Genomic DNA, 26507 nt, shown 5'->3' on the forward strand with positions numbered 1-26507 from the left:
GCATCAATTAAATATATTTCGATATTGTCTTTATTTACTTGGATTTCGAAATAAGCTATCTATATAATCATATTGAAATAAAGTTAAAATAATTACTTATCATATTACAATAGTTATCAGTAAAAACTGCTAGCTTCTTTAATTTATTTTTTTTACTATAGAAAATGAATCGCAGTAAATTATTAAAAATTTGGCGCCATTGATGCGCATGAGTCTTTGTGCCGAAAGATCAACAGAAAGAAAGAAAATGACAGAAAAAGACGGTGGTAAACATTGTCTGTCAGAAGCCTTAAATGAGCTATTTTTATTATACCTTTCATAAGCTGTTTACTTATTTCTGCTATTAAGTGAGACTGCAACTACCCTTGACACAAGGAAACAAACAAAAAAGGGGGAAATGACCGGCCGGTCTACAAAACATTAACAACCAATGGGAGGTGACCTTAAAGTCTCTGACAAGAGCTCTCGACAGTCATTTGTTTAGCTATAGAACTGTAGCTATCTGGACCTACCTTATATTCTTATAATTTTGGATGGAATGAATGTCCAGTGAATAGTATTGCACAATGTCAATGGCATGCATTCAAGAAATTGTTTGACAAATTGTGGTTCCCAGACTCCAAGCAATATTTGCACACATTTAAGCAGGCATTTTAATGTTGCAGAAAAGAATACAGAAAAGTTCTTTAACTTGAAAAGTGGGGGGGGGGGGGGTCATTATATTTGGATCAACTTTTGTAAAAGAGGGATCCCATTATTTTTCATAATACAGAAGATATAAGATAAGATATAAGTCCAGGAATAATTCAAAATTCTTGTTTATGTTTATTCTTGATAAAACTTTGAAGGCACTAAAATTTATATTTCTGTTATTTTCATTTTCATTTTAAAAATTTTGTTCCAGAATTTTTTTGTTTGTTAATAAATCAAATGATTATTAATTGGCAGTATTCTGTGCTTTGGCTCTTATCAAAACGAAATACAAATGAATTGATAACAGAAATTTATATATATCAGTGATGTCACTAAGTTTTGAAGAAGCAGGCTGAATTTCTAAAATAAGCGCAAGTACATGCGGACGGCAAAGCCGTTCGCGTCGACGAGCTTGCTCGTCGCTACTACGGCGGGGGGTCTGGGGCCCGCTCAAGGGCCCCAGGATTTTTTTTTAAAATGGTGCAAAATCCTGCATTCTGGGGGTGTCCTAGACCCTTATTCAGACCTCTGAAAACATCATTTTTTACTGAAGATAATGTAAATGATTAACTAAAATTAGCAACATGATGGGTAAATTTTCTGTACATGTGATCACATCATTGATCATCTTGATGGACCAATATACATTTTTGTGCATTTTCCTGCAGGTTGACTGCTAGTAAATATTTTTGAACTGAAAGAATCCAAAAATCTTAGTTTGAATAGAAACATATTGTCTCTGGTTTGAATTATCACTTGAATAATTTAGTTTTAAATGAAAATTGTAATTGTGACATTGAGAACATTATAAATGTTTTAATTTTATATTAAAAAAGTGTTGGTTTTGTTTTTACAAAATTAAAAACAATATTCACTGACTAGTAGGCAGCTGGAGCTTCGATTTCAAAGTTAAAACTGTTACAGAGGTGCTATATTTTATAAAATCGTATGCTATCCCAAGGACGTATAACTAACATAATATACGTCCTTGGCTATCCCCAAAAAGATTTGAAAATTTAGACTAAAATTCCTGCATTCTGAGCATACCTGAGAGTGATTTAGATGCTTGGAAAAATGTTAATTTTGTCTTATTTTTGTTGTTGACTTCAATCACATTGATTTTTTTTTTAAATGAGAATCCGTAGTCCTGGCAAGGCTAATCTATATTATATTTTTTTCTGGGAAGGTGTCTTTTGTAAGACAACTAAGGAAGTCTGTTCTTGAATATATGTAAATAATACACAGGCAAGTGCCTGTGAAATAATAGGTGAAATATTATAATTTTATTTCAAAAATAATCGAATTTATTAAATATCTTGATCGATTTATTTGCGTACGTACTTAGTGACAAATGACCCCCTTTTATCTCATATAAGACTTGTACACGTATTTCAAACATGTTGTCAAGCTATGTCGTTTTATTTTCTCTTATTTGTTAACTGTTCAGTAATCAGTAAACTAAAATCCTTTTGAACTATAAAAGATATTTTTAAAAATTATTTGTGGTCGACAATATTCTACTTTCGTTATTGACCTTCATTCTCTGGACACCACGTGGTCGTGGGCTTTGAAATGTGAACTTCAAAAAGTGCTGTTTTCCAGATTCTTGACAACATTATATATATTATACTTTCTTTTATTTGACTGATATATTAATTTCCATAACATGCTATTGTCATCTTTGGCTTATTCCTTCTCTTGAGCCTCTTGAAGCAAAAACCAAACAGGGTCATAATGTCCATCGGAACGTCTCTCTTTTTATCCTTGCAAACATTACAATACTTACCGACTTTAAATAGACGACCAATCAGCGGACTGCATTTACGTGAACTATATTTAGTCAAAGGTAAACACTGATTTACATCCTTGTTTATCGGACTTTAATCGTGGAAGCTGATGCATTGAACAATTATTTTTTAATATTAACCTGATTATCTTTTTTATCTTATTAATTTTTTTTACTCATGCAAAAATAGCCGGCGGGAAAAGCACAATAACCGGCGAAAATCGCCGGCTGCCGGCTTCTAACGACATCACTGTATATACAGGGGTAAAAAATTAACTTTTTGCATCCAGGACTGAACCTGCCAAAATATGAAAGAAACTGAGGAGTACTTGTATACATCTGAGGCCAAATAAAAATATAAGTGTGGTTCCAGTTACATCCTTTTAAAAAATAGGTTGGCAATTTTTTTTTTGGAAATTGATTCCGATATTATATAAGCCAAAACCGGAAGTTCGCCATTTTACATGTTCTAGTTGAAAAATAAACAGTAATGTTACTTTTTTAGTTAATTTTGATTCATTCTATTCTGAATTTGATGAATTTTAGCCAAAGTGGATACTTCTGATGGAAATGCAGATGATAGAAGTCTTTGAATTTAGTTATTTAATTTCAAAATCCTCAAAATTTGATCGCTGGGTTCAAACTAAGGACAGTCGGGTAACTGGAATCACACATGTATTTTTATTAGGCTTGAGGTAGCAAACCAATGGCACTAAATAGAATAATTAAGAGTAGAGGAAATAATACAATTTTTGATATAAGATGTACATTTTTGTAAAAGGCAATCACCTAAACAAATCATTTTTGATCTACTTTTTGAGTGTCTACAAACAAAAATACTTTTTATTGTAGAAGGATTTGATGATGCTGTAGAAGAAAGAGTTATCAATGAAGAATATAAAATATGGAAGAAAAACACCCCTTTTTTGTATGATTTGGTAATGACACATGCTTTAGAATGGCCCAGTCTTACAGCACAATGGTTACCTGATGTCACAAGGTAAGATTTTCATTATATTCAAGGGACCTTGGTGTTTGATTAGTCTTAAGTAGTCTATATATAGTGATGAACAGTCTGTCAATTATGGGTTTGCGAGTTTGAACCCTGCTTGTTGTGAGGGACATTTGACTTGGATCTTGTTATGATACAAAGATCATTAACATGTCAATTCTGAGGCTATGTGTAAAAACTGCTCTCTGCGACTGTGAGGCTCTTTAGACTCTGATCTTAATTTATAATGTATGCTTGCTTTTCTGCTGATACATTTGGTTATATTGTGATCTCCAGCTTCCTCTGTCTATAAAAACTGATTAAGTCAATGGAGCCAAATGTGACACTTTTATTAAAACACCAACACAAATTTATTATTAGAACTGTTACTATGTTGATGCACACTGTCTCAATCCTTTTGGAGTTCATTCAAGTAAATTCCCTTAATTTTTATTAGTTCCCTTGATATGTCTCTTTTAAATTGATTTGCCAGATTTGAACACAAATAATAAACAAGTGTAGCCTTAGCGTTTCCCTCAGTTTTTGTTTGTTACCCTGATTTTGTTTTTTGTCCATCCATTTACGAGTTATGAGCAGCAGTATACTACTGTTGCCTTTACTAATAATAACTACGTATGATACTTGTGAAAGAAATCAGAATATGAATCAGAAGTGTTATTAGTACACATGTGAGAACATATTTCTTTTGTTTGTCTGGTTGATTTTTATAGATATACCTTTACTACATGTATATGTACATTTGTAGCCATGGAAATTGAAGATATTTTTCCTCTTTTTTTCAGGCCAGAAGGAAAAGATTATTCTCTTCACAGATTAATTTTAGGAACACACACGTAAGTATGCTGGTGTAAATATTAAATGGTGCCATGAGAATTGTCCAGAAAGGACACTCTTCTTAGAATCTTTTCAATTCATGATTATGTCACAACTTTATATTGGACGATAACTTTGATCTTAAAGACAGAGTGGTGTAACTGCACAACATATAGAAAATTGTGAAAATTAGTTACAATGTAGGCAAATCTTATCAGATTAGCACAATGAGAAAAAAAAGAAATACACATACAAATAAGACTGAGAAGTGATCTTAGAATACTTGCTGTTTATAGTGTAAGGTTATTCGCCATGTTTAAGGTCCAAATACAACTAATAAGAAAATCAGATTTCACATGTCACTAGAAATCAATAAGTCCACATGAAGTATGTTTGAAGTGTAAAGACATGAGCAACTTTTACAAGAAAAACATTACCTTGTGCAATGCCAAAATATTTAACTAATACCATGAATACACATGTATCCAAAGTATCACTCAATTATACATTGACAGATTTACTGAAAACTTTACTATTAAAATTTGTATGAGTTGCCTCCCTTTCAATAAAAAATGTCATTCCTGATTAGTATAGCCTTACAGGGTTATTTCAGGTATTATTTACATGTTGCTTCTAGGATATTGTTACTTGTAATATGTATTGATCTTGGAATAATAGACCTTTATATATTTATTTAATATTTCAGAAGAAATATAAAGAATTGAAAAATAAGACCTATTATTTTTTTGGACGGAGATAATTCGAATTATCAAGTTACATTGTATCTATTGTTTGTAGGATGGCAGTGAAGTAAATAAAAATTCTGTAACAAGGAGGTGACCAGTCATCCCAAATAGCAGTTGCCTTAAATTATTTCTCTTTTTCAGATGATTAGTGTAGATTTTATTTTCTGTTTATGGTAAACTCCTACCTGGTGGAATTGTACGAGATTTGTGTTGGTACATTAAATCAAACACTATACTAATTAATGAATACATGCTATATTATAAAGAGTGGTTTATTGTCTCGTCTTAAGGACTTGACTATAAAGTATAAACCACTTAAAAAATTTATTGATTATTATGAAAAAAAATATTAATGATGTCTTTTTTTTTTTCTTTCACTTAAAGGACAAGGTAAAAATTTCCACATAATAAAAAGAAAATGAAAATTAAATAGATGAAAAAAAATAGAAATCCATTAATGAGAGGGTATCATAGTTTTAATTTATTTGTTCAGCTTTTCAATTCATTCCTGTTTAATATATTTTTACCCTGCTAATTTTACAAATTTAAAGATAATGAATTTAACCAGTTTCATATTTTTCAAGTGTTTTTGGCATTTTATATTCAAATTGACCAGACCTTTTTAGTTAAAAAAAATGTGGCGGTACCTTGGCCTTTACTTTTACAGCTCAGACGAACAGAATCATTTACTTATAGCCAGTGTACAGCTTCCCAACGACAATGCACAGTTTGATGCATCACATTACGACAGTGAAAAAGGAGGTAATTATCTTATGAGAACAGAATAAAATTGAGAATGGAAATGGGGAGTGTGTCAAAGAGACAACATCCCGACCATTGAGCAAACAACAGCAGAAGGTCACCAACAGGTCTTCAATGCAGCGGGAAATTCCCGCACCCAGAAGCGTCCTTCAGCTGGCCCCTTAACAAATATATATATACTAGTTCAGTGATAATTAGCCATACTAAACTCCAAATTGTACACAAGAAACTAAAATTAAAAATAATACAAGACTAACAAAGAAGAAAACTGTTATTGCAGTTTGGATTGGAGAATTATAGTTGTTTTCAGCACTGCTTGATTATCTGACTAGGTTTGGTTTAAAATTTATACTTGCACAATATGCAAGAAAAAAAAATAAGATTGTCAATAGATTCATCTATCCAATGGAGTCCAAATGGTCTGGATGTGGATATAGGGAAATATAGGTCAATGTTAATTTACTAATTGCATCGAATATGAGTCAAAAGACATAAAACGTGATTTAGACCAAATTAGACATATTGCTATGTCTTATGTACTAACATTTAGTTTGACACATGTTCCTTTGCTTTGAATTCAGAAGCCATGAAAATCAATTGCAATAGGCAGTACAGAAATATCTAATCTCAAAAATTTAAATGATTTATATTTTTTTCAGAATTTGGTGGATTTGGATCTGTTAGTGGAAAAATTGAAATAGAAATAAAAATAAATCATGAGGGTGAGGTGAACAGAGCCAGATATATGCCACAGAATCCCTGTATTATTGCCACAAAGACGCCGTCTAGTGATGTCTTGGTTTTTGACTACACAAAACATCCTTCGAAACCAGGTTTGTAACATGCTTGTAGCTATAGAAACAAATTCCAACAATTTTATGCCCCACCTACGATAGTAGAGGGGCATTATGTTTTCTGGTCTGTGCCTCCGTTCTTCTGTTCGCTTCAGGTTAAAGTTTTTGGTCAAGGTAGTTTTTATACGCCCGTCAAAATTTTGACGGGACGTATTATGGTATACAAATGTCCGGTGTCCGTCCGTCTGTCCGGCGTAAACATGTCGCACCGTAACTTGAGAACGACTTATCCAAATTTCATGAAACTTTATGTAGTTGTTTCTTATGATGGTCAAATGATCTGTATACTTTTTGGTGAAAATAAGATTTAAACTTTTTGTGTTACGGCACTTTGTAACTAAAACAGGGGTGTGTTTTTTTTCACATGTCGCAACGTATCTCAAAAACGTTTCTTGATTATTGCTTAAAACTTTACACACTTCTTAGTTATATTAATCTTAATATCTGTATACTTTTTGGTGATGATTCAAAATTTCATTTTTGAGTTTTTGAGTATTTTGTAAAAAAGGGGGAGGTTTTTTTTATATGTCGTGCGGTATCTCAAAAACGATTTATGATTATTGCTTAAAACTTTACACACTTCTTTGTTATATTAATCTAAAGATCTGTATACTTTTTGGTGATGACTCGAAAATTTTATTTTTGAGTTATTGAGTATTTTGTAAAAAAGGGGAGGTTTTTTTTTTACATGTCACGCCGTATCTCAAAAACAATGTATGATTATTGCTTGAAACTGTACACACTTCTTTGTTATACTAATTTAAAGATCTGTATACTTTTTGGTTTGATTCAAAATTTTATTTTAAGGATATTTGTAAAAAAAAACAGGGTGGGGAGGGGGGGTTCACATGTCCCGCCGTGTCTCAAAAACAATAAATGGTTATTGCTTAAAACTTCCACACAAGACGTCGGGCGTATCATGCGCTCATGGCGCAGCTGTTTATTGAAGAAGTTGAAGTCCAATCAACTTGAAACTTAGTACACATGTTCCCCATGATATGATCTTTTTATACGACCGCAAAATTTGAAAAATTTTTCGTCGTATATTGCTATCACGTTGGCGTCGGCGTCGGCGTCGTCGTCGTCCGGCGTCCGAATACTTTTAGTTTTCGCACTCTAACTTTAGTAAAAGTGAATGGAAATCTATGAAATTTTAACACAAGGTTTATGACCACAAAAGGAAGGTTGGTATTGATTTTGGGAGTTTTGGTCCCAACATTTTAGGAATTAGGGGCCAAAAAGGGCCCAAATAAGCATTTTCTTGGTTTTCGCACTATAACTTTAGTTTAAGTGAATAGAAATCTATGAAATTTTGACACAAGGTTTATGACCACAAAAGGAAGGTTGGGATTGATTTTGGGAGTTTTGGTCCTAACAGTTTAGGAATAAGGGGCCCAAAGGGTCCAAAATTGAACTTTGTGTGATTTCATCAAAAATTGAATAATTGGGGTTCTTTGATATGCCGAATCTAACTATGTATGTAGATTCTTAATTTTTGGTCCCGTTTTCAAATTGGTCTACATTAAGGTCCAAAGGGTCCAAAATTAAATAAAGGCAACAGTAGTATACCGCTGTTCAAAACTCATAAATCCATGGACAAAAAACAAAATCGGGATAACAAACTAAAACCGAGGGAAACGCATTAAATATAAGAGGAGAACAACGACATAACACTAAAATGTAAAATAATCAAGTGTGTACAGTTTCAACTTGAAACGGGACCAAAAAAAGTTGAATAATCAATTTTTTAAACTTAGTTTGATTTTAACAAAAATTGAATCCTTGGGGTTCTTTGATATGCTGAATTTAAAAATGTACTTAGATTTTTAATTATTGGCCTAGTTTTCAAGTTGGTCCAAATGGGGGTCCAAAATTAAACTTTGTTTGATTTCTTCAAAAATTGAATAAATGGGTTCTTTGATATGCCAAATCTAACTGTGTATGTAGATTCTTAATTTTTGGTCCAGTTTTCAAATTGGTCTACATTAAGGTCCAAAGGGTCCAAATTAAACTAAGTTTGATTTTAACAAAAATTAAATTCTTGGGCTTATTTGATATGCTTTATCTAAATATGTACTTTGATTTTTGATTATGGGCCCAGTTTTCAAGTTGGTCCAAATCAGGATTCCATATCAAGTATTGTGCAATAGCAAGAAATTTTCAATTGCACAGTATTGCACAATAGCAAGAAATATCTAATTGCACAATATTGTGCAATAGCAATTAATTTTCAATTGGAGTTATCTTTCTTTGTATAGAATAGTAGTTGATAATATATGTTGGAAATTTGCCAGACATGACTATGATGTCATTTTCTATTTTTATTTGCCAATAACTTTATGTAAATAACTTCATTGGAAATTTGCCAATATAAAATGTTGCTGATGAAGCTTTTTTTCCTTATCTTATCTAAAATGTTTTAGATAATGTATGTTGGAAATTTGCCAGACATGACTATGATGTCATTTTCTATTTTTATTTGCCAATAACTTTATGTAAATAACTTCATTGGAAATTTGCCAATATAAAATGTTGCTCATGAAGTTTTTTTTATTGTTTTATACAATAAACAATGTATATTCACTTTTACTACAAACCAATCTTTACCATTCAGTGATAACAAGCACTTTATTTTACATTTTAATATTTTATGATGTATTTAAAAGAGTAGTTATTGTTGCAAACTCCATTAGAAATTTGAATTGATATCAGTTTTGGAAAAAGGGAAACGGGGATGTGAAAAAAAGGGGGGGGGGGTAAATTTTTCTCATTTCAGATTTCATAAATAAAAAGAAAATTTCTTCAAACATTTTTTTGAGAGGATTAATATTCAACAGCATAGTGAATTGCTCAAAGGCAAAAAAAAACTTTTAAGTTCATTAGACCACATTCATTCTGTGTCAGAAACCTATGCTGTGTCAACTATTTAATTTTAGATTTAAATAAGAAGAAATCTTTAATTGATTTGTAAAATCTTGACATTTGTTTTGTGTAAAAAAAAACATGTAATGTCAAAAATTTGATCACAATCCAAATTCAGAGCTGTATCACGCTTGAATGTTTTGTCCATACTTGCCCCAACTGTTCAGGGTTCGACCTCTGCGGTCGTATAAAGCTGCGCCCTGCGGAGCACCTGGTTAATTTTAATGCCAAATTATAGTTTTGACCCAAATTTCATGGTCCACTGAACATAGAAAATAATAGTGTGAAGTTCAAGTTAAAGTTTTTGGTCCAGGTAGTTTTTGAAGAAGTTGAAGTCCAAACAATTTGACACTTAGTACACATGTTCCCTATGATATGATCTTTCTAATTTTAATTCCAAATTAAAGTTTTGACCCCAATTTCACGGTCCTCTGAACATAGAAAATGATAGTGCGAGTGGGGCATTCGTGTACTATGGACACATTCTTGTTTTATAAGATATTTCTAGTTATTTGACCATGCTACCAAAATCATTCTGACAGTAAATTCATATACATGTATTAATTTTGTTTATATAAAGAGAAAAAAAATTAGGTTTTAATATTTCAAGCCCATAGAAATTTGGTTATAATTGCAAAGATACAATTTATTGATATCTTGCATTGGTCTTAAGGGCAAAGGTCAATTTCATTCAGAAACTATATAGTAAAGAAAGAAGGGGAACAATTTTTAAGTTTAATATTTTGTACAATAATTATATAAAGCTTGAATTTCTTTTACATTTAAGTGTAATTTTATGGACAATGAAATACTCATTTGTTTGTTATCTTCATAACACTGCTCGTTTACAAGCACACAAGGAACTTTACAAGCCCACAAGGGACAATTTTTGAAGACTGTGCACAAATACTTAAGATCTTTGCACAATCAGTTTCTTTGTTGAATTAATGAAACATTGAACTTTAATAAAGAATTATTAGCTAACCTGAGAAAAGTTGTTAAGGGCATGTTTTTACGTGTCAACACTTGAGAATTTTTGTAGGATTGTAAAAAAAAGTACTTTTGAGAAAATTAAGGGGAGATTATTCAAATATTATAATTAACTTGTATAAGTATTATTTACTTCAAGTAGACAAAGATTACTTGTACAAATAGTACCCCTTACTGTCAGGTAAAGACTGCTCAAATGTTATATATCACCTTATTTTATTAGATTGCAAGTTTTATATCAACCTCTTCACTGATTGCATTTTGTGAGTACACAAGATAGTGCAGCGAGGTGGATATTGTTTACATCATATAGATAGCCTTGTCAAGCAGTTTATATTGATAGTATATTTTAATAAGCTTAATTTTATTTTGTAGATCCCAGTGGAGAGTGCAATCCAGAATTGAGATTAAAAGGTCACCAAAAAGAAGGGTAAGAATCTTTAATAAATTATGTTATGTAAAATTGTTCTGACAGTGAAATGGAGGATCAGCTTTTTGGTTTGAAAGCTTTCCAACCTTATGAAAAAAGACATTTTGCATGTTTTGTTTGTCTTTTTCTTCGTTTAAAATAAAGTCCATGACATTATCAGGTGTTTTTTTCCCCCCAACTTATGAGTTTGAATTCAGGAATAACAGTACTGTAGTTGAAGAGTTGCCACCGTCAATTGTAAATTTGACGGTCGCAAATGCAGTTTTACTGGCGACGTGTAGTGGAGACAGTAAAACCGAGATTTGCGACCGTCAAATCAAAATTGACGGTGGCAACTCTTCAACTACAGTACTGTTATTCCGATTCTAATGCATTACAAAAAGAAATAATACGATAAAACTTGAAAAAAGGTCTAAATTTAACAAATAAAAAAAATCCGTGAAACTTCATGAATGATTTAGGCGCAAAGACGTCATGGTTAAAAGTGACGTCATACAAATGAAAACTTACAAACTAGAGGTTATTACGCGTTACCTGTATGATTCAAATTCGGATAGAATTACATTAAAACGTCATATTCGAGGTAGGTGTTGTTTTATTTTCGATTATATAGTAGTAATCGAACATTTGTTGATTCAACAATTCAAAATGGCGGGTCCATCCTTAGTTACGCCTGGTCAACTGTGGATTTGACGGCAACTTTTAGCCAATAAAAAATATTGTTACATACAAATTGCATTAGAATATCCCTTTGATACCTTTCCCATCTCTTTCAGGATCTAATGTATTACATTGGATTATAGGTAATATTTTAAAGTGTACACTTAAAATGTGGGATTAGTTGTAGATATTCAATTTGTTGTGCAATGTGCAACCTCCCCTCCTCTACCCAATTTCACTTACATTTTTACTACTCCCATTTATGTTTTAAGGGAACTGCCCATAGGCCCTAGTTATTTTAGGCAGATTTGAATCTTGCTATTTCATTTTCTACTGAAGTCATCAGTTATTTCTATAAATTGATTATTCTACTCTGAAATTTTGTATTTGACCTTCATAAATTGTGTAAATTATATGATTGTAGATATGGTTTGTCATGGAACCCCAATTTAAATGGACATTTACTCAGTGCATCAGATGACCATGTAAGTTAATATAGTATCAAGGAAAAAAACTTCCAGCTTTTGAAAGATATTACCTTGAATTCTATAAAAGCAAGATTTCAACATATATATATATTTGTTTAGGGGCCAGCTGAAGGACGCCTCCGGGTGCGGGAATTTCTAGCTGCATTGAAGACCTGTTGGTGACCTTCTGCTGTTGTCTGCTCTATGGTCGGGTTGTTGTCTCTTTGACACATTCCCCATTTCCATTCTCAATTTTATGTATACTATAATTGTTAATATGAAAATAAGAAGATGTGGTATGATTGCTTATGAGACAACTCTCCTCCAGAGACCAAATGACACAAAAAAAAATTAACAGCTATATCACAGGCAAATTTCACTCATCAATTTCACTAGCTTATATGTGAAATTCATGTGAAATCAGTTTTTGCGAGTTTTACGTGAATCTCATGTAAAACTCGTGTGAAATTCACATGAATTTTTGTCGAGCCTGCAACTTTTGTTGCAGAAAGCTCGACATAGGGATAGTGATCCGGCGGCGGCGGCGTTAGCTCACTTCTTAAAAGCTTTATATTTTAGAAGGTAGAAGACCTGAATACTTCATACTTTGTATATAGATGCTTCATGTTACGAAGTTTCCGTCAGTCACATGTCCAATGTCCTTGACCTCATTTTCATGGTTCAGTGACCACTTGAAAAAAAAGTTCAAATTTTTTGTAATGTTGAATTCTCTCTTATTATAAGTAATAGGATAACTATATTTGATATGTGCGTACCTTGCAAGGTCCTCATGTCTGTCAGACAGTTTTCACTTGACCTCGACCTCATTTCATGGATCAGTGAACAAGGTTAAGTTTTGGTGGTCAAGTCCATATCTCAGATACTATAAGCAATAGGGCTAGTATATTCGGTGTATGGAAGGACTGTAAGGTGTACATGTCAAACTGGCAGGTGTCATCTGACCTTGACCTCATTTTCATGGTTCAGTGGTTATAGTTAAATTTTTGTGTTTTGGTCTGTTTTTCTCATACTATATGCAATAGGTCTACTATATTTGTTGTATGGAATGATTGTAAGGTGTACATATCTAGCGGGCAGATGTCATGTGACCCTGACCTCATTTTCATGGTTCAGTGGTCAAAGTTAAGTTTTTGAGTTTTGGGCTTTTTATCTAATACTATATGCCATAGGTCAACTATATTTGGTGTATGGAAATATATTATGATCTTTATGTCAGTCACGCAGGTTTTACTTGACCCTGACCTCATTTTCACGGTTCATTGCACAGTGTTAAGTTTTTGTGTTTTGGTCTATTTTTCTTAAACTATAAGTAATGGGTCAACTATATATGTTGTATAGAAGCATTGTTAGCTGTACATGTCTGCCTGGCATGTTTCATCTGACCTTGACCTCATTTTCAAGGTTCATTGGTCTTTGTTTAGTTATCTTGGTTAATGTTAAGTTTGTGACAGTTGTAATAAAGCTTAGCTTTATACCTAGGACTATCAACATAATATCAATGATTAGTATAGAAGGCGAGACATTTCAGCGTGTGCACTCTTGTTAAAATAAAGTAATTCAAATAACATCTATATTTTCAAATTGAATTAAAATCATGAAAAATATCAAAATTGTGTTGTATTTTTCATGTGAAAAAATTCACATCAGATTCATGTGAATCTCAATTCAAGTGAAATTCACATGAAAATTTTCACGTGAGTTTCATGTATAAGCTCGATTTAGGTGAATTTCATGTGAAACGTGAACAAATTTTGCCTGTGTAGGTCACCTTGTAATGGAATAGCCCTTATAATTCATTAGTGTTGTATATTCTACCTGTTTATTTATTTCAGACAATTTGTTTATGGGATATTAATGCCACACCTAGAGATACAAAATTAGTTGATGCACAGACAATTTTTACAGGACACACTTCAGTTGTTGAAGTAAGTAACTAATTAATGTTTAAAAAAATTATGCTAAGGACAATTCTATTTATTCAGACTACAAGGTCAATACACTAAAACTTTTATGCATTCATATATCTTACTCTTAACATCAGAAGTCTTGTTCTGTCTTGTTATTTCCTGATCACTTGGGTCATCTAAGTTTCACATTTCAAAGCACATGAAAACAAGAAATAAATTTAACAAGAACTATCTTTAAAAAAGATATCCGACGTACCGTAGATACTCGCTTATAAGTCGGAAGTTTGGGAGTAAAATTCAGAATCCAGAGAGGGGTACCGACTTATAAGCGAGATCCAGCGACCAGAGGAAAAATCCAAGCTCGAGAAAAGTGGTCAGGAGTGAATTTCCTGGTCAAAACTACGTCGTTGATTGCCAAACCTACATAAATCCCTAAATTAAAAGTTTTTGTTGAAAATAAATGACTACAATACTGTCTTTGTGTTTTATTTGTTCTCTGTTAACATTTTTCTGTCAATTTGTTTTGAATTTCCGACTGTTTCCGGTATGTGTATTGATTTTCATGGTCAAATGGTTTGTGCATAAACCCAAAAGAAACGGCGTTTTACGTTTCCGCAAATTGGCATTACTTTTCCGCGAAAAAAAGATGACGTTTCCGGAAAAAAAAGTTTACGTTTACGCAAATAAATATCTTACTTTTCCGGAAAAAAAGTCACTATTCCGGAAAAAATAAATTATTACTTTTCCGCAAATAATTCAGGAATACCTATTGTTCGAAAGCAAAGCTATAAGAAAAAAGTGAATATGTATTAAGCTAAAGGTCATCATAACTTGTAAGTAAAATACATCATTAACGTATGTTCAAAAATATCTTGATATGAGTTCATAAGTCAGTTCTGTCATAATATTTGTAGCCAACACGTCGTACAAAGTCCATAGTAGCACATTCACCGTTTACAAAATTTGTATTTTGTTCAGGAAGGAAGTCCATCTTCTCCTTTTCATATTTCCTAAAGGGTGCTTTTACAGTTAGAGTTCTCGTCTTTATGTAAGATGTTGTCTTCAGTTTCAATAACACATCGACAACAACAAATATGGTAGGATGGCTAGCGTAAAACTGCTCGTTCAGGTAGGCACGAAAAGACTCGACACCATTCGTTGTTCTCTTTTCCTCTGGGTCAGGAGGTGATGCCCAAATGGTTGGTGGAAATCTCAATTGCCATCTATATAAAATTCCAGCATATAGTCGGCAGACCTCATGCATTTATCGTCAGATGGAGCATCGGCAACTAATTCAACAAAGCCTTCTTCAATCATGTTTAAGTTGGCAAGTAAGCCAAACCAAAGTTCTCTCAATGAAGTTTAACTCACCCTTACTCGAGTCAACTAGTTATATCTAGTAAATTTTAGCTATACTGAGATCAGAACATTTTCTTTATTAAAAAAAAAAATATATCATATATGTACATTCACATCTTTATAATTTACCAGGTAAATTTGCGGAAAAGTAATAAATACAAATTGCGGAAACGTATACTTTAAATTTGCGGAAACGTAGTATTGGGACTTTGAAAAATTAGCGGAAATGCAATACGCCCAAAAGAAAGAGCCATGAACCAAAAAATGAAAACGAGATAACAATGTACCAACTATGTAAAAGGATGTATTCAGCGGAGTTATTGTGTCATTATTGTGATATCATGATATCAATTCAATACTTATAAATCATACAATAATTAAAAATAATTTTAAGATTCATTCCCAAGATCAAAATATTATTCATTAAAATGTCTCAGGTAAACTGTGAGTGAGTGACAAAGATTACAAAATTGATTGGCAAGCCAATATAATCCATTGATAAGCCCTAATTAAGAGACAAAGAGTTGTATTCACTAAAGGTGTGAAAAACATCAGTGATAGGTGAATAGATGACACCAGAGTATTATATGTCTCTGATGACACTAATGAGTTGGGAGTTATTTTAATATAAAGTTGATTAGCTTCACTTAATTTTTTTAATCCTTTAATCATCACAATATAATGAGAATTATGAACTGTACATGCTCCTTTAACACTGAATTATGTGTACTGTGAAAATATTGATTGACTTTAAATTTTTTCAGGTTCATATTGGTTTATGTTCGCTTTTCTCAAACAATAGGTTGTTAGTCATACCCTACAAAATCATTGATGCATTACGTAAACAACACATGGCTAATCTGTAATCAAACAGTGAACAAAACAACAGGAATAAATACATCTTTATTATTAAACAGCTATATAAATTATCATAATCAACATCAACTAAATTCAAATCAAATCAAACAAACATTCATGCAGAAAATGAATATAATTCCTGGATTTGCATTGGTTTTACCGGCGTTCAGTAACTGTCAGCTGCAAACAAAAATGTCCAAATTTTGTCCGACTTATACGAGGGTCAAGACTAAATCCTCAGAATTTGGAGCTGAAAAGGGCATCCGACTTATAGTCGGATAGACTTTTAGGCGAGTATCTACGATAACCTTCAGAAGCACAAAGATACCATTTAAATAACGATTTCTCTGTTTGTGTTCAGTATTCTCCAGGGATCTCCATGGCCTGTTTAACGATGGAGCCCCGCCATCGTTCAAATGTCTTGCGCCATCGTCAAATGACTCGCGCCATCGTTAAATTGTCTTGCGCCATCGTTAAATTGTCTTCCGCCATCGTTCAAAACTTCATCGTTTTTTGTAGCCCGACGCCATTTTTTTTATCAATTATAATCAAATGCATGTAATTGCATAACCCTTAGGCTTTTTATGTTATAATCCAATACAGTTCTAACGCCTGCGGGATATCCGGATTAAGATCGCTAATCACTTGTACCTGAGCTTGTACAGGTAGATCAACAAACCAGACAGGAGAATACTATATGAGGATAGACGATTCATTTGTCGAATTAATCAATTAAGTTTCAGCAAATGATTATGATAATTAAGATTAAATAAATAAATCAATTATCCAGTTACAAAGAAAACAGTTTAACAAGTCGAACACGTGCTTTATTTTGACTTACGCAATCAGCATCCCCCTTTTTTAAGCAGTACAAAATAAGACGCAAAACAGTAAATATTATTTCATCGTAAATAACTCGAGTACTGCTGTAACGATAATTTAGAATTACTTTGAAAGTTTAAAAGTAAAAACTTAAATATTTCCAGTCAAGAAATATCGTATCGTAATTCCGAATTCATTTCGTATATTACAATCAAATTGATACATCCGCGTTTCCGGTTTCTATTCAGACTCGAAAGATGCATGTTGCACAGCATCAATTTGCCAGATAAAGTAATTAAAAACCTTTTCATTTGTCAACGTTTGCTTTACAAATCTCTTTAACCTTTTACATAACCCGTACGAATCGTTTTTTGTTGCTGCAAATCAGCCATACCGGTAATGGGTTCTGAATTTGACAGTGTCCATGAAAAATAAGCTCCACATCATATGATTTTTAACCCCCATAACAATTACCAAAAATACAAGAAATCTACATGGGGACCTTCATGACAGCTTTTGGTCATTCTCGACTAAGGGGGGATCATGAAGACTTGGCATTTGAATGGTTAAAAACGGCAATAAATGAAAATATTGATACTTCTAATTCTATAATGAAAATTCAAATAAATATAATTTAAATAAGCAATGAATTAGCATGTTCACCATTCCTTGTATGGAGGGATAAAACACTTCCGATCGCGCTACACTGTACAGCGTAGACACGGTTTGTAATGGTGAAAGTTCCTCCATGGTTCAATTTTCATCCATGGAGATCCCTGATTCTCGGTCCTTGTATCTTTCTGTTTACATTCACCAAAACCCGGCGAAAATCTCACATGCGTAGGAGTGTTCTGAAAGTCAAGTACGTTCGTACAACAAAGTTTACATTCAAAATTATATAATTGTCCCAAATAAACAGCTGTCACGGATGCAAAGAGCTATTGGAGAAATAATTATTTTAATAAAAATATAAATCTTTGTAATATCAAATATTTATAGTTTTTCACTTGCTTTCCATCACGATATAATTAACGAGACGTTTTTTCAAACACAACCAAATCACCCACCATGACAGCATTTTGTCCAATCACAGAAAGGATTTTCGAGCATGCGTATTCTGTTGCAATAGTTAAGCGTCCTTAAGTTCAAAGGGCACAAACCGAAACTATAACCGACTACGTCGGAAAAAAAACTACTGATAAAGTTAGAACAATATGAAAATTACACTTACATGGATGCTTAAAGAATGTGTTTGAAAAGTTTCAAACCCATAGAATAAGTAACTAATAAATGTTTAAAAAAACTACAAATTGTTTATGAAAATTATGCTTAAAGGACAATACTACAAGGTCAATACACTAAAACTCTTTATGCATTCATAAATCTTACTCATAAAATCAGAAGTTTTGTTCTGTCTGTTATTTTCTGATCACTTTGGTCATCTAAGTTTCACATTTCAAAGCACATGAAAACAAGAAATAAATTTAAAAAAAAACTGCTGATAAAGTTGGAACAATATGAAAATTACACTTACATGGATGCTTAAAGAATGTGTTTGAAAAGTTTCATACCCATAGCATATTATGAAGAAATAATAAACATTTTGTCCTTATAGGATGTAGCTTGGCATTTATTACATGAAAGTCTTTTTGGTTCAGTAGCAGATGATCAAAAATTGCTGATGTAAGTTTTACTATTTTGTATCACAGGAAAATGAAATGTAAACCATTTAAATGATATGTTAGAAAAGAAAGATACTTTTATATGTGAACATGGGTTTTGAGTCATATAAATGATTGTATATCATTACTTAGCCATAAGTTGTTTTGGTTGTAGGGGTATATTGAAAGTCCTTTACTTCCACCTGTTGAAATTAGTAGACTGCAAATGGATACCTTTTTGATTTTCTTTTTAATTGATATTGTTGAACAATGTGAGATTAAAAAAGGATTGTAGGAATTGTTGTATACAATAAATGCTATCAAAAGTAGTTCCCATTTTTTTGCAAAAAATTTCCTTGTAATTTTAATAAAAACATTGTAAAAAAATTAGTAGCCTGTACCAGATTTTCTGAATGTTTTTTGATTATAAAACTTGTTCAATCCACCAGAGATGTGCTTAGTTTCGTTCCAATAGTAGTCAAAATGATGAACACAGAATTGTTGAAATATAAAATTTCAGTCATGTAGTTATTTCCTATTATTTGTTAATGCATTAGAAATTTAATTTTCGAATATTATTGGAAATCACTAAACTTGACAACTTGTTTTCTGCTGTTCCTTAAAGGAAAAAATTTTCAATGTTTGAAGTAATGATGGATATTACATACCATGCTTTAATATGACTGTAGTTTATGTTCATTTAAATGTGTTCTCGTTGTTTTCAGTTGGGATACCAGATCTAAAAGCACATCTAAACCCAGTCACACAGTCGACGCCCACACAGCTGAAGTCAACTGTTTGTCGTTTAATCCTTACAGTGAATATATCCTTGCCACAGGTTCTGCTGATAAAGTAAGTTAAATGGGCTTTTTACTGATCATATAAAGGTTTAAAAGTGACCTGCAGTGGTTTATATCATTGTTCGATTGTTTTATTTTCTCCTGGAGATTTGTCTCATTGGCAATCAAATATAAACATTGCCTAAATTTCATATACAGAGGACAATGTGTCCTTGGAAAACAAGGAAATTGGTCAAATGTTTTCAATACTTTATAATTGTAGAATACCATTTCAAAACAGTCAACAGATTTAAATTTGAGAAAATAAAAACTGAAATCTGGAAAACACTTTTCATAATTATTTAATGAGAATATTTTTTTTACTTCCTTGAAAAGCAACAGTTTTGTATCTTGAATATTGAAAAGATATACTCTTGTATTTTTCTCCAAGACAGTTGGACATATAATCCTATATAGAATGAAATATCAGTGAATTATTAAATTATAATAATAGTTCTACATGAAAATATAAGGTTAACTATTACTGCTACAAGAAGATAATAATTAATAACCATCTTTGTTTTTGTAGACTGTTGCATTATGGGATTTGCGAAATCTAAAGTTGAAGTTACATTCATTTGAGTCACACAAAGATGAAATATTCCAGGTGAGTATAACCCTTGACCTTTGAGGATGAATTCTGACAACACTCTTGATTCCTGGCCGAGAAAACATTAAATTCAAAAATTAATTGCCTGGAAAATTGAGACGTCTATCATTACATCAAGAAATTATTTTTCAACAATTTTGTATAGAATAACATCTTCTGTTATCAATCTTTTCTAAATATTCTTGTCCCAAAAAGTAGTTGAAAGATTACTGGTATGGAGATCGATACAACTCACCCTCTTTGATATGCCAAATTGAAAAAAAGTTATTTCCATAAAGATTTGGATACGATAATTCTATGTCTAGTTGAATGTAACCGCATTAAAACCTCCAACTTGAAATCTGATTCGGCTAAAGCAATCATCAATCAATCAAATAATCAAACTTGAACCTAAAAAACTGTATGAGTGAAACTATGTTCAAATTAATATATCACATCATTATTGGAGGACCTTTTGTCTGATTTTAAAAATAAACCTTATTTGAATTAGCTCTCGCTGCGATATAGCTCTTAAGCACTCGTGCAGTGTAAAGCACACCAATCAATCAACCAATACATTAGAACTGCTAGTTACTTTTATGGAGAGGCACATAAAGGGAGTTACTGAAATACTGTAAACTAAAAGTTACAAAAAAAATGAAATCTAGAAAAGAATTTATAACAAATTGAAGAGAAAAATTTTGGTGCTTTTGACCTGAACCTGTTTATTCCTTTGTCATTGATAAAACTATTGTATTTGATAACAGGTTCAATGGTCCCCACATAATGAGACAATTCTGGCCTCCAGTGGAACAGATAGAAGACTCCATGTATGGGATCTCAGGTTGGTCTTATTTTACTTATCTTGACCCTTAAAGTTGGGGCTATATTGCATTCACCCTGTCTGTCTGTCAGTGCATCCATAATACACTTCAATCACACTTTTCTCAGATACTACTGATATTTTCAATTAAGAATAGGGTATGCTAAGCATGACAACACATGCATCCTTGTTCTAAAAGTACATTGTAGTCTGAATTGGTTTACATGAATAATTGATTTGCCAATTCTTAAGAAGGGACATAAATATACATTGTCAATGAAGAGCTAGTGGAAATAGCAAAATTATCTATCCTATATATGGAATAGACATATATTTTCTTTTTCTTTTATTGATACGGTTGTTAATATTTTGGTTAAAAAATTGATAACTGAAGAATTGTTAAAAAATTTACTATGCTTGTTTTAGAATCAAACCTCAGTTGAGACATATTAATTTATATATTTACAGTAAAATAGGAGAAGAGCAGTCGGCAGAGGATGCTGAAGATGGACCACCAGAATTATTGGTATGTTTACTTTCAAAAATTTACCAACCTCTGCTTACGTTTTTTGGAAGGTTTGCTATAGCTTGCTATTGCTACTTTCCTTAGGCGTCTGCCTCAACTTCCGGTGAGACAGACTATCCCAATGTTCTGCTCCAAGATAATGTAGTACTAGTGTTCAACTTCTGATTCTTGGATACTTTGAGTTGCTACTCTTTTGAAAAGATTACAGCTTGAATAAAAAAGGAATGAATGTTCAACGACAATTCAGAAGAATTTAGCTTCATATTGAAAATAAGTATCACAAACACTACTTTGCGGATCGGCCATTGGCTGAAGAGAAAATCAAAGAAATCTACGCGAGACAGCGTTTCATTCATGAATATTTCATGAATGAACATTTTCCCGCACTATTTTTTACTATGTACGATATTTACAACTGTTTATTATTGAATAAGTAAAAGCCCGAGTGCATCGAAAGGTTTGATTTATTTTAACAATACACAGGTGATAGAATATAAAATAATCGATAATTATATGGCTTATGTCTCACGCCAAGGACGATTAAAGGTAAATACCGGCTTATAGAAATAAATAGAAAAGTGCATTTGTTTTGTCAAACCGACATCGATCTGAAAGTTTTGATGCCAAAAATCATTTGAAAACTTTTAATTCGTTAAGTACTAGCTGTTTCACATTCCAATGTGGATATAAGGACCTTCACTCGTTCAGCATGTTCAAGTGGATCAAACTGACAACAGAAAAAACATTGTCTTAATGACAATTAGTATCATAGCATCCGTATAATTTAAAAGCAACTGAGTCATCAACTACTTCTAAGAATATTATAGTTCAAGACCGAGATCAAGCTAAAGACAAGTGCTGTAGAAATTATTAAAATGATTTAATAACATTTGTCCATGTACTAGCAAAATGACTTTCTTAGTGCTTAACAATGCTTTGGCGGATCCAGAACTTTTTATCCTCACTTTATTCCTGGGGCATTATGATTTTTTAAGATTGACCTATAATTAATAATGTGTCCCCACAGAGGCAATGGTTAAATAAATGGCTTAAAACAAAAATCTCAAATGTCATTGCCTCAATGGCAATTACGCAGCAGCAACTAAAATGTGTTACAGGGTTATAAGCACCTCAGATCAACATTGTATGAATCTAGTGTATATAAACTTTTTTATTCCTGAGGTCATACTACTATTGTTATGCCCCCACCATATTGAGTTTTATCCTTGTTTTTTTCTGTAAGTATGTACGTCCCTTACTTGTACGTACGTCCATACATCACAAAATTGATTTCTGTTCTCTTACTTTAGTTTGCCTGAACCAAATTTTATGAAACTTATACGCAACCACAAAACACAAGTCAAGTTTGAATTTTGTCGGCGTCACTTTTACCATTCTAGATGTAAAGGGGTGAAATTTTCAGTATACCCTATCAAGTATATATAGATAAAGGCAGATGTGGTGTGAGTGCCAATGAGACAACTCTCCATCCAAATAACAATTTAAAAAAGTAAACCATTATAGGTTAAAGTACGGCCTTCAACACGGAGCATACCTTTATATATAAAACATAAACATAATAACGGTCTTTAGATTTAGAAGTATAGATATATAAGAATGTGTCCCCAGTACACGCATGCCCCATCTGCACTATCATTTTCTATGTTCAGTGGACAGTGAAAATGGAGTAAAAACTCTAATTTGGCATTAAAATTAGAAAGTTTATATCATAGGGAACAACTATAATACTAAAATGACGAGGTCCAATTTATCAGCCGTCATGGGGTAAAAACGACAAATCAAAGAATTCAATTTTATATATATCCAATATAGGACAATGGTATTGATTAAAAATTAACAGCACTCTTCCACATAATTAATATTCACCTGTTACCTATTACCTTATCGGTACGTTTCTCATCTGACAGGCGCACCACCAAACAGTGTATTTCGGATTTTGCCATGTACACGGGTCATAGTCACAGGGTTGACACTACTAAATTCAATCATTGTCAAATTGTTCCCTATTGTAGTATTTTAAGCAGTAAGACTTTCTGAGATGACAATACGAGTACTAAAAATCTGGACTTAAAATAAGGCGTATAGGTACAGTTTTCAATTTGTTAGCGGGCATGACATAAAACAGCGAATCAAAGAATTCAACTTTATTTATAACTAAATTAATAAATATAGGACAATGCTGTTGATTAAAAAATACTCCATTCCAGGACCTTTTGTTTTCAATTAATATTACAAATAATTGATAAGTTCCTGGTCGACGGGTTCAAACAGACAGATTTTGAAAGCAGAGAACACTGTGCATCTTATAATCGGCATGACTTTATCAGATGGCAATCCCAATACTAAAATAAGGCGTAGGCATAGTTATATACTTTAATTCAGTCACAGACCCGCGATATCACGGGTGTGTTCTAGTGTGTACTAAGTTTCAAATTGATTGGACTTCAACTTCATCAAAAGCTACCTTGACCAAAAACTTTAACCTGAATGGGACAGACGAACGGACGGAAGGACGGACGGACTAAGGGACGCAAGGACCAGAAAACATAATGCCCATAAATGGGGCATAAAAAGTGATTTTTGTTTTTGGAAATTGCTGGCGAGACAATGGTTTAGTTTAAAAAATCAAAACAGTGATTTAAATACATATTTAAAATAATACACGTCAATAACCTATTTGAAATAATACACATATACAGTTGCAAACTTTCCAGAGGTGCTATCCAGCACTTTGATTGTATTCTCCAGCTCAAATTACCAATGAAAACTTGCCAACACATTATAGCCTATATTGCTGAAACACTAAAAATTTAAGATATACATATCGTTTGACAAATCCCTCTGACATTGTTTTCAGGATCGTTGCAGGACTTTTAACATTAAGATCAGTTTCAGTTTAATCTACAAACCAGGGGAGACAATTCAGTGTGTACACACTTATATTTCAATGTCACAACAAATGCAACTGGAGACAATGGGACCATAATTTGTTTGATGTCTCTTACTTTATTTATTCTTAGACATGTAAAAAGGATATATTAGTGAAAATTGCAACAAGTAAGTTGCCATTGCCAGAACTAAAAAGTATTGAGTCACAGTTCTGCATTTTGATTCAATACTTCTGTTGATTAATCAAAGTTATTCTTAATATGGGAAATTTATTTGTACTTCAAGTGAATTTTCATAAATAAAGGACAAGTGGTTACAAAGTTGTCATAAAACAACTTAAAAATAATACTTATTAAAGACATGTAAAGTACATTTTAAGAGTACAGTAACTGTAAGCTAGGTTGTTTGTTTGCAAGAATAGGGACATAATTATATAAATTAATGGCATGTTTATTTTAGTTTATACATGGAGGACATACAGCAAAGATCTCAGACTTCTCTTGGAATCCAAATGAACCCTGGGTAATATGTTCTGTATCAGAAGATAACATTATGCAGGTCTGGCAAATGGTAAGTCTGGTTACTTTTGTTATAAATAAATGAACGGGAAGATAGAATACAGGCATTATTAAAGGTTTTAAGAGTGACATTCAAACTCACAAGTTAAAAATTAACTGACAACACCATGGCTAAAAAAGAAATAGACAAAAAATAGAAAACTAAAAATTGAAGTCAGAAAAAAAAAGTTTGCTGAAGATTTACATTCTTCAAGTGTCTACAACATGTCATGCTCTTTAAAGTTATTGGATAAAATGGAATAAACATATTTAACAGACTTTCTTACAGATTAGCAACATCACTTTTTAAAGATCTTGAAAGATATAACTGACAACTGACAAGTTTCCGGACCTAAAATATTCATGTAATGTTATTCCAAAAGAGGTAGGGGCCTTGTTGGCCAAGCGGTCCTCAGTAGTTACTACTGTTATCACTAGCCAGTCGGTCCTCAGTAGTTACTACTGTTATCACTAGCCAGTCAACACTGAGGTTGTGAGTTAACACCACTTGTGCGGGTGCACTCAACTACAATCTTAATTGACAAGGATTTCAGTTTTCCTGATGTTGTCTCCAGGCACTCTGGCTTCCTCCGCCAATAAAAACTGGCTGACACAAATGTGCCCAAAAGCGGCTCTCAAAAGTGGACCTAAAACACAGAAAATCAGAATCCAATAAAAGGTGCACAATTATAGGGTATTATACCTTTTAAAATGTAATACTCCTGTTTTGAGTGAACTCAATTAAGTTTATTCCAGAAATGTGTCATTCAAATGAATAGATAATAACCAGTGCAAATATATCATTTATATAACTCATTGTTTGTCCTTTGAGTTGCAAATTTGATGTCCTTACAACATAGTCATTCTTAAATAAGTGTTGTGACTGTTGTTTCTTAATGCCAGCAGAGTTGATGATGGTGACTTACTGATTGAGTTTGTCAGTCTTTCTGGTTTCATATCGACACATGTAGCTTAGAGCTGTCTTTATATTGTGTTTTTTTTTTACATAAAATATTTTTCAGTAATAACTCATTATTAAATATGTTATATATTTCAGGCTGAGAATATCTACAATGATGAAGAGCCTGATACTCCAGCAACAGAATTAGAGGCCACTGCATCATGATGTGTAGGACTTCAGAATCATAAAACATTATAACATACTGACTTTAGATAGCAGTGCTGATAAATTATTCATGTAAATCTTGTCATTAAAAATACATTTTTACCAGTCTTATTGTAGAAGACTAGACATGGTATTCCATGGTTAAACATCAAATAAGTTTTACATTTAGTTTCATTCTACTAATTGTAAAATAAAATCATCTATGTTTTGTACATAAAATACCTTGTGGTTGTAAAACAATGTTTTGTTGTGTAAATTTATCCTGAAACCTTGCTTTTATCTCCCACAGATGCAGTGTGGGACTGATTCATAGTTTTTGTCTGTCCAAAATCACAATAGATGGATCAAAAATGTTAACCATACTATACTGTCAT

At 32.4% G+C, this 26507-nt stretch overlaps 1 protein-coding gene across 1 annotated transcript; it reads left to right on the forward strand.

The window, feature by feature from the left end:
- The first annotated feature begins 129 nt into the window (after positions 1-129).
- On the forward strand, positions 130-26235 carry LOC139491994 (histone-binding protein RBBP4). Its single transcript, XM_071280012.1, has 16 exons — positions 130-266; positions 3332-3479; positions 4274-4324; positions 5435-5440; positions 5718-5812; positions 6472-6645; positions 10954-11008; positions 12093-12153; positions 13989-14081; positions 18718-18785; positions 19489-19615; positions 20132-20209; positions 20959-21035; positions 21483-21540; positions 24910-25020; positions 26065-26235. Exons 1-16 carry the CDS (start codon positions 203-205, stop codon positions 26131-26133), a joined length of 1335 nt encoding a protein of 444 aa, XP_071136113.1. The 5' UTR covers positions 130-202; the 3' UTR covers positions 26134-26235.
- The last annotated feature ends 272 nt before the right edge of the window (positions 26236-26507 follow it).

The sequence above is a fragment of the Mytilus edulis genome, chromosome 10 (assembly GCF_963676685.1).
Source record: "Mytilus edulis chromosome 10, xbMytEdul2.2, whole genome shotgun sequence".
NCBI classification, from domain to species: Eukaryota; Metazoa; Mollusca; class Bivalvia; order Mytilida; family Mytilidae; genus Mytilus; species Mytilus edulis.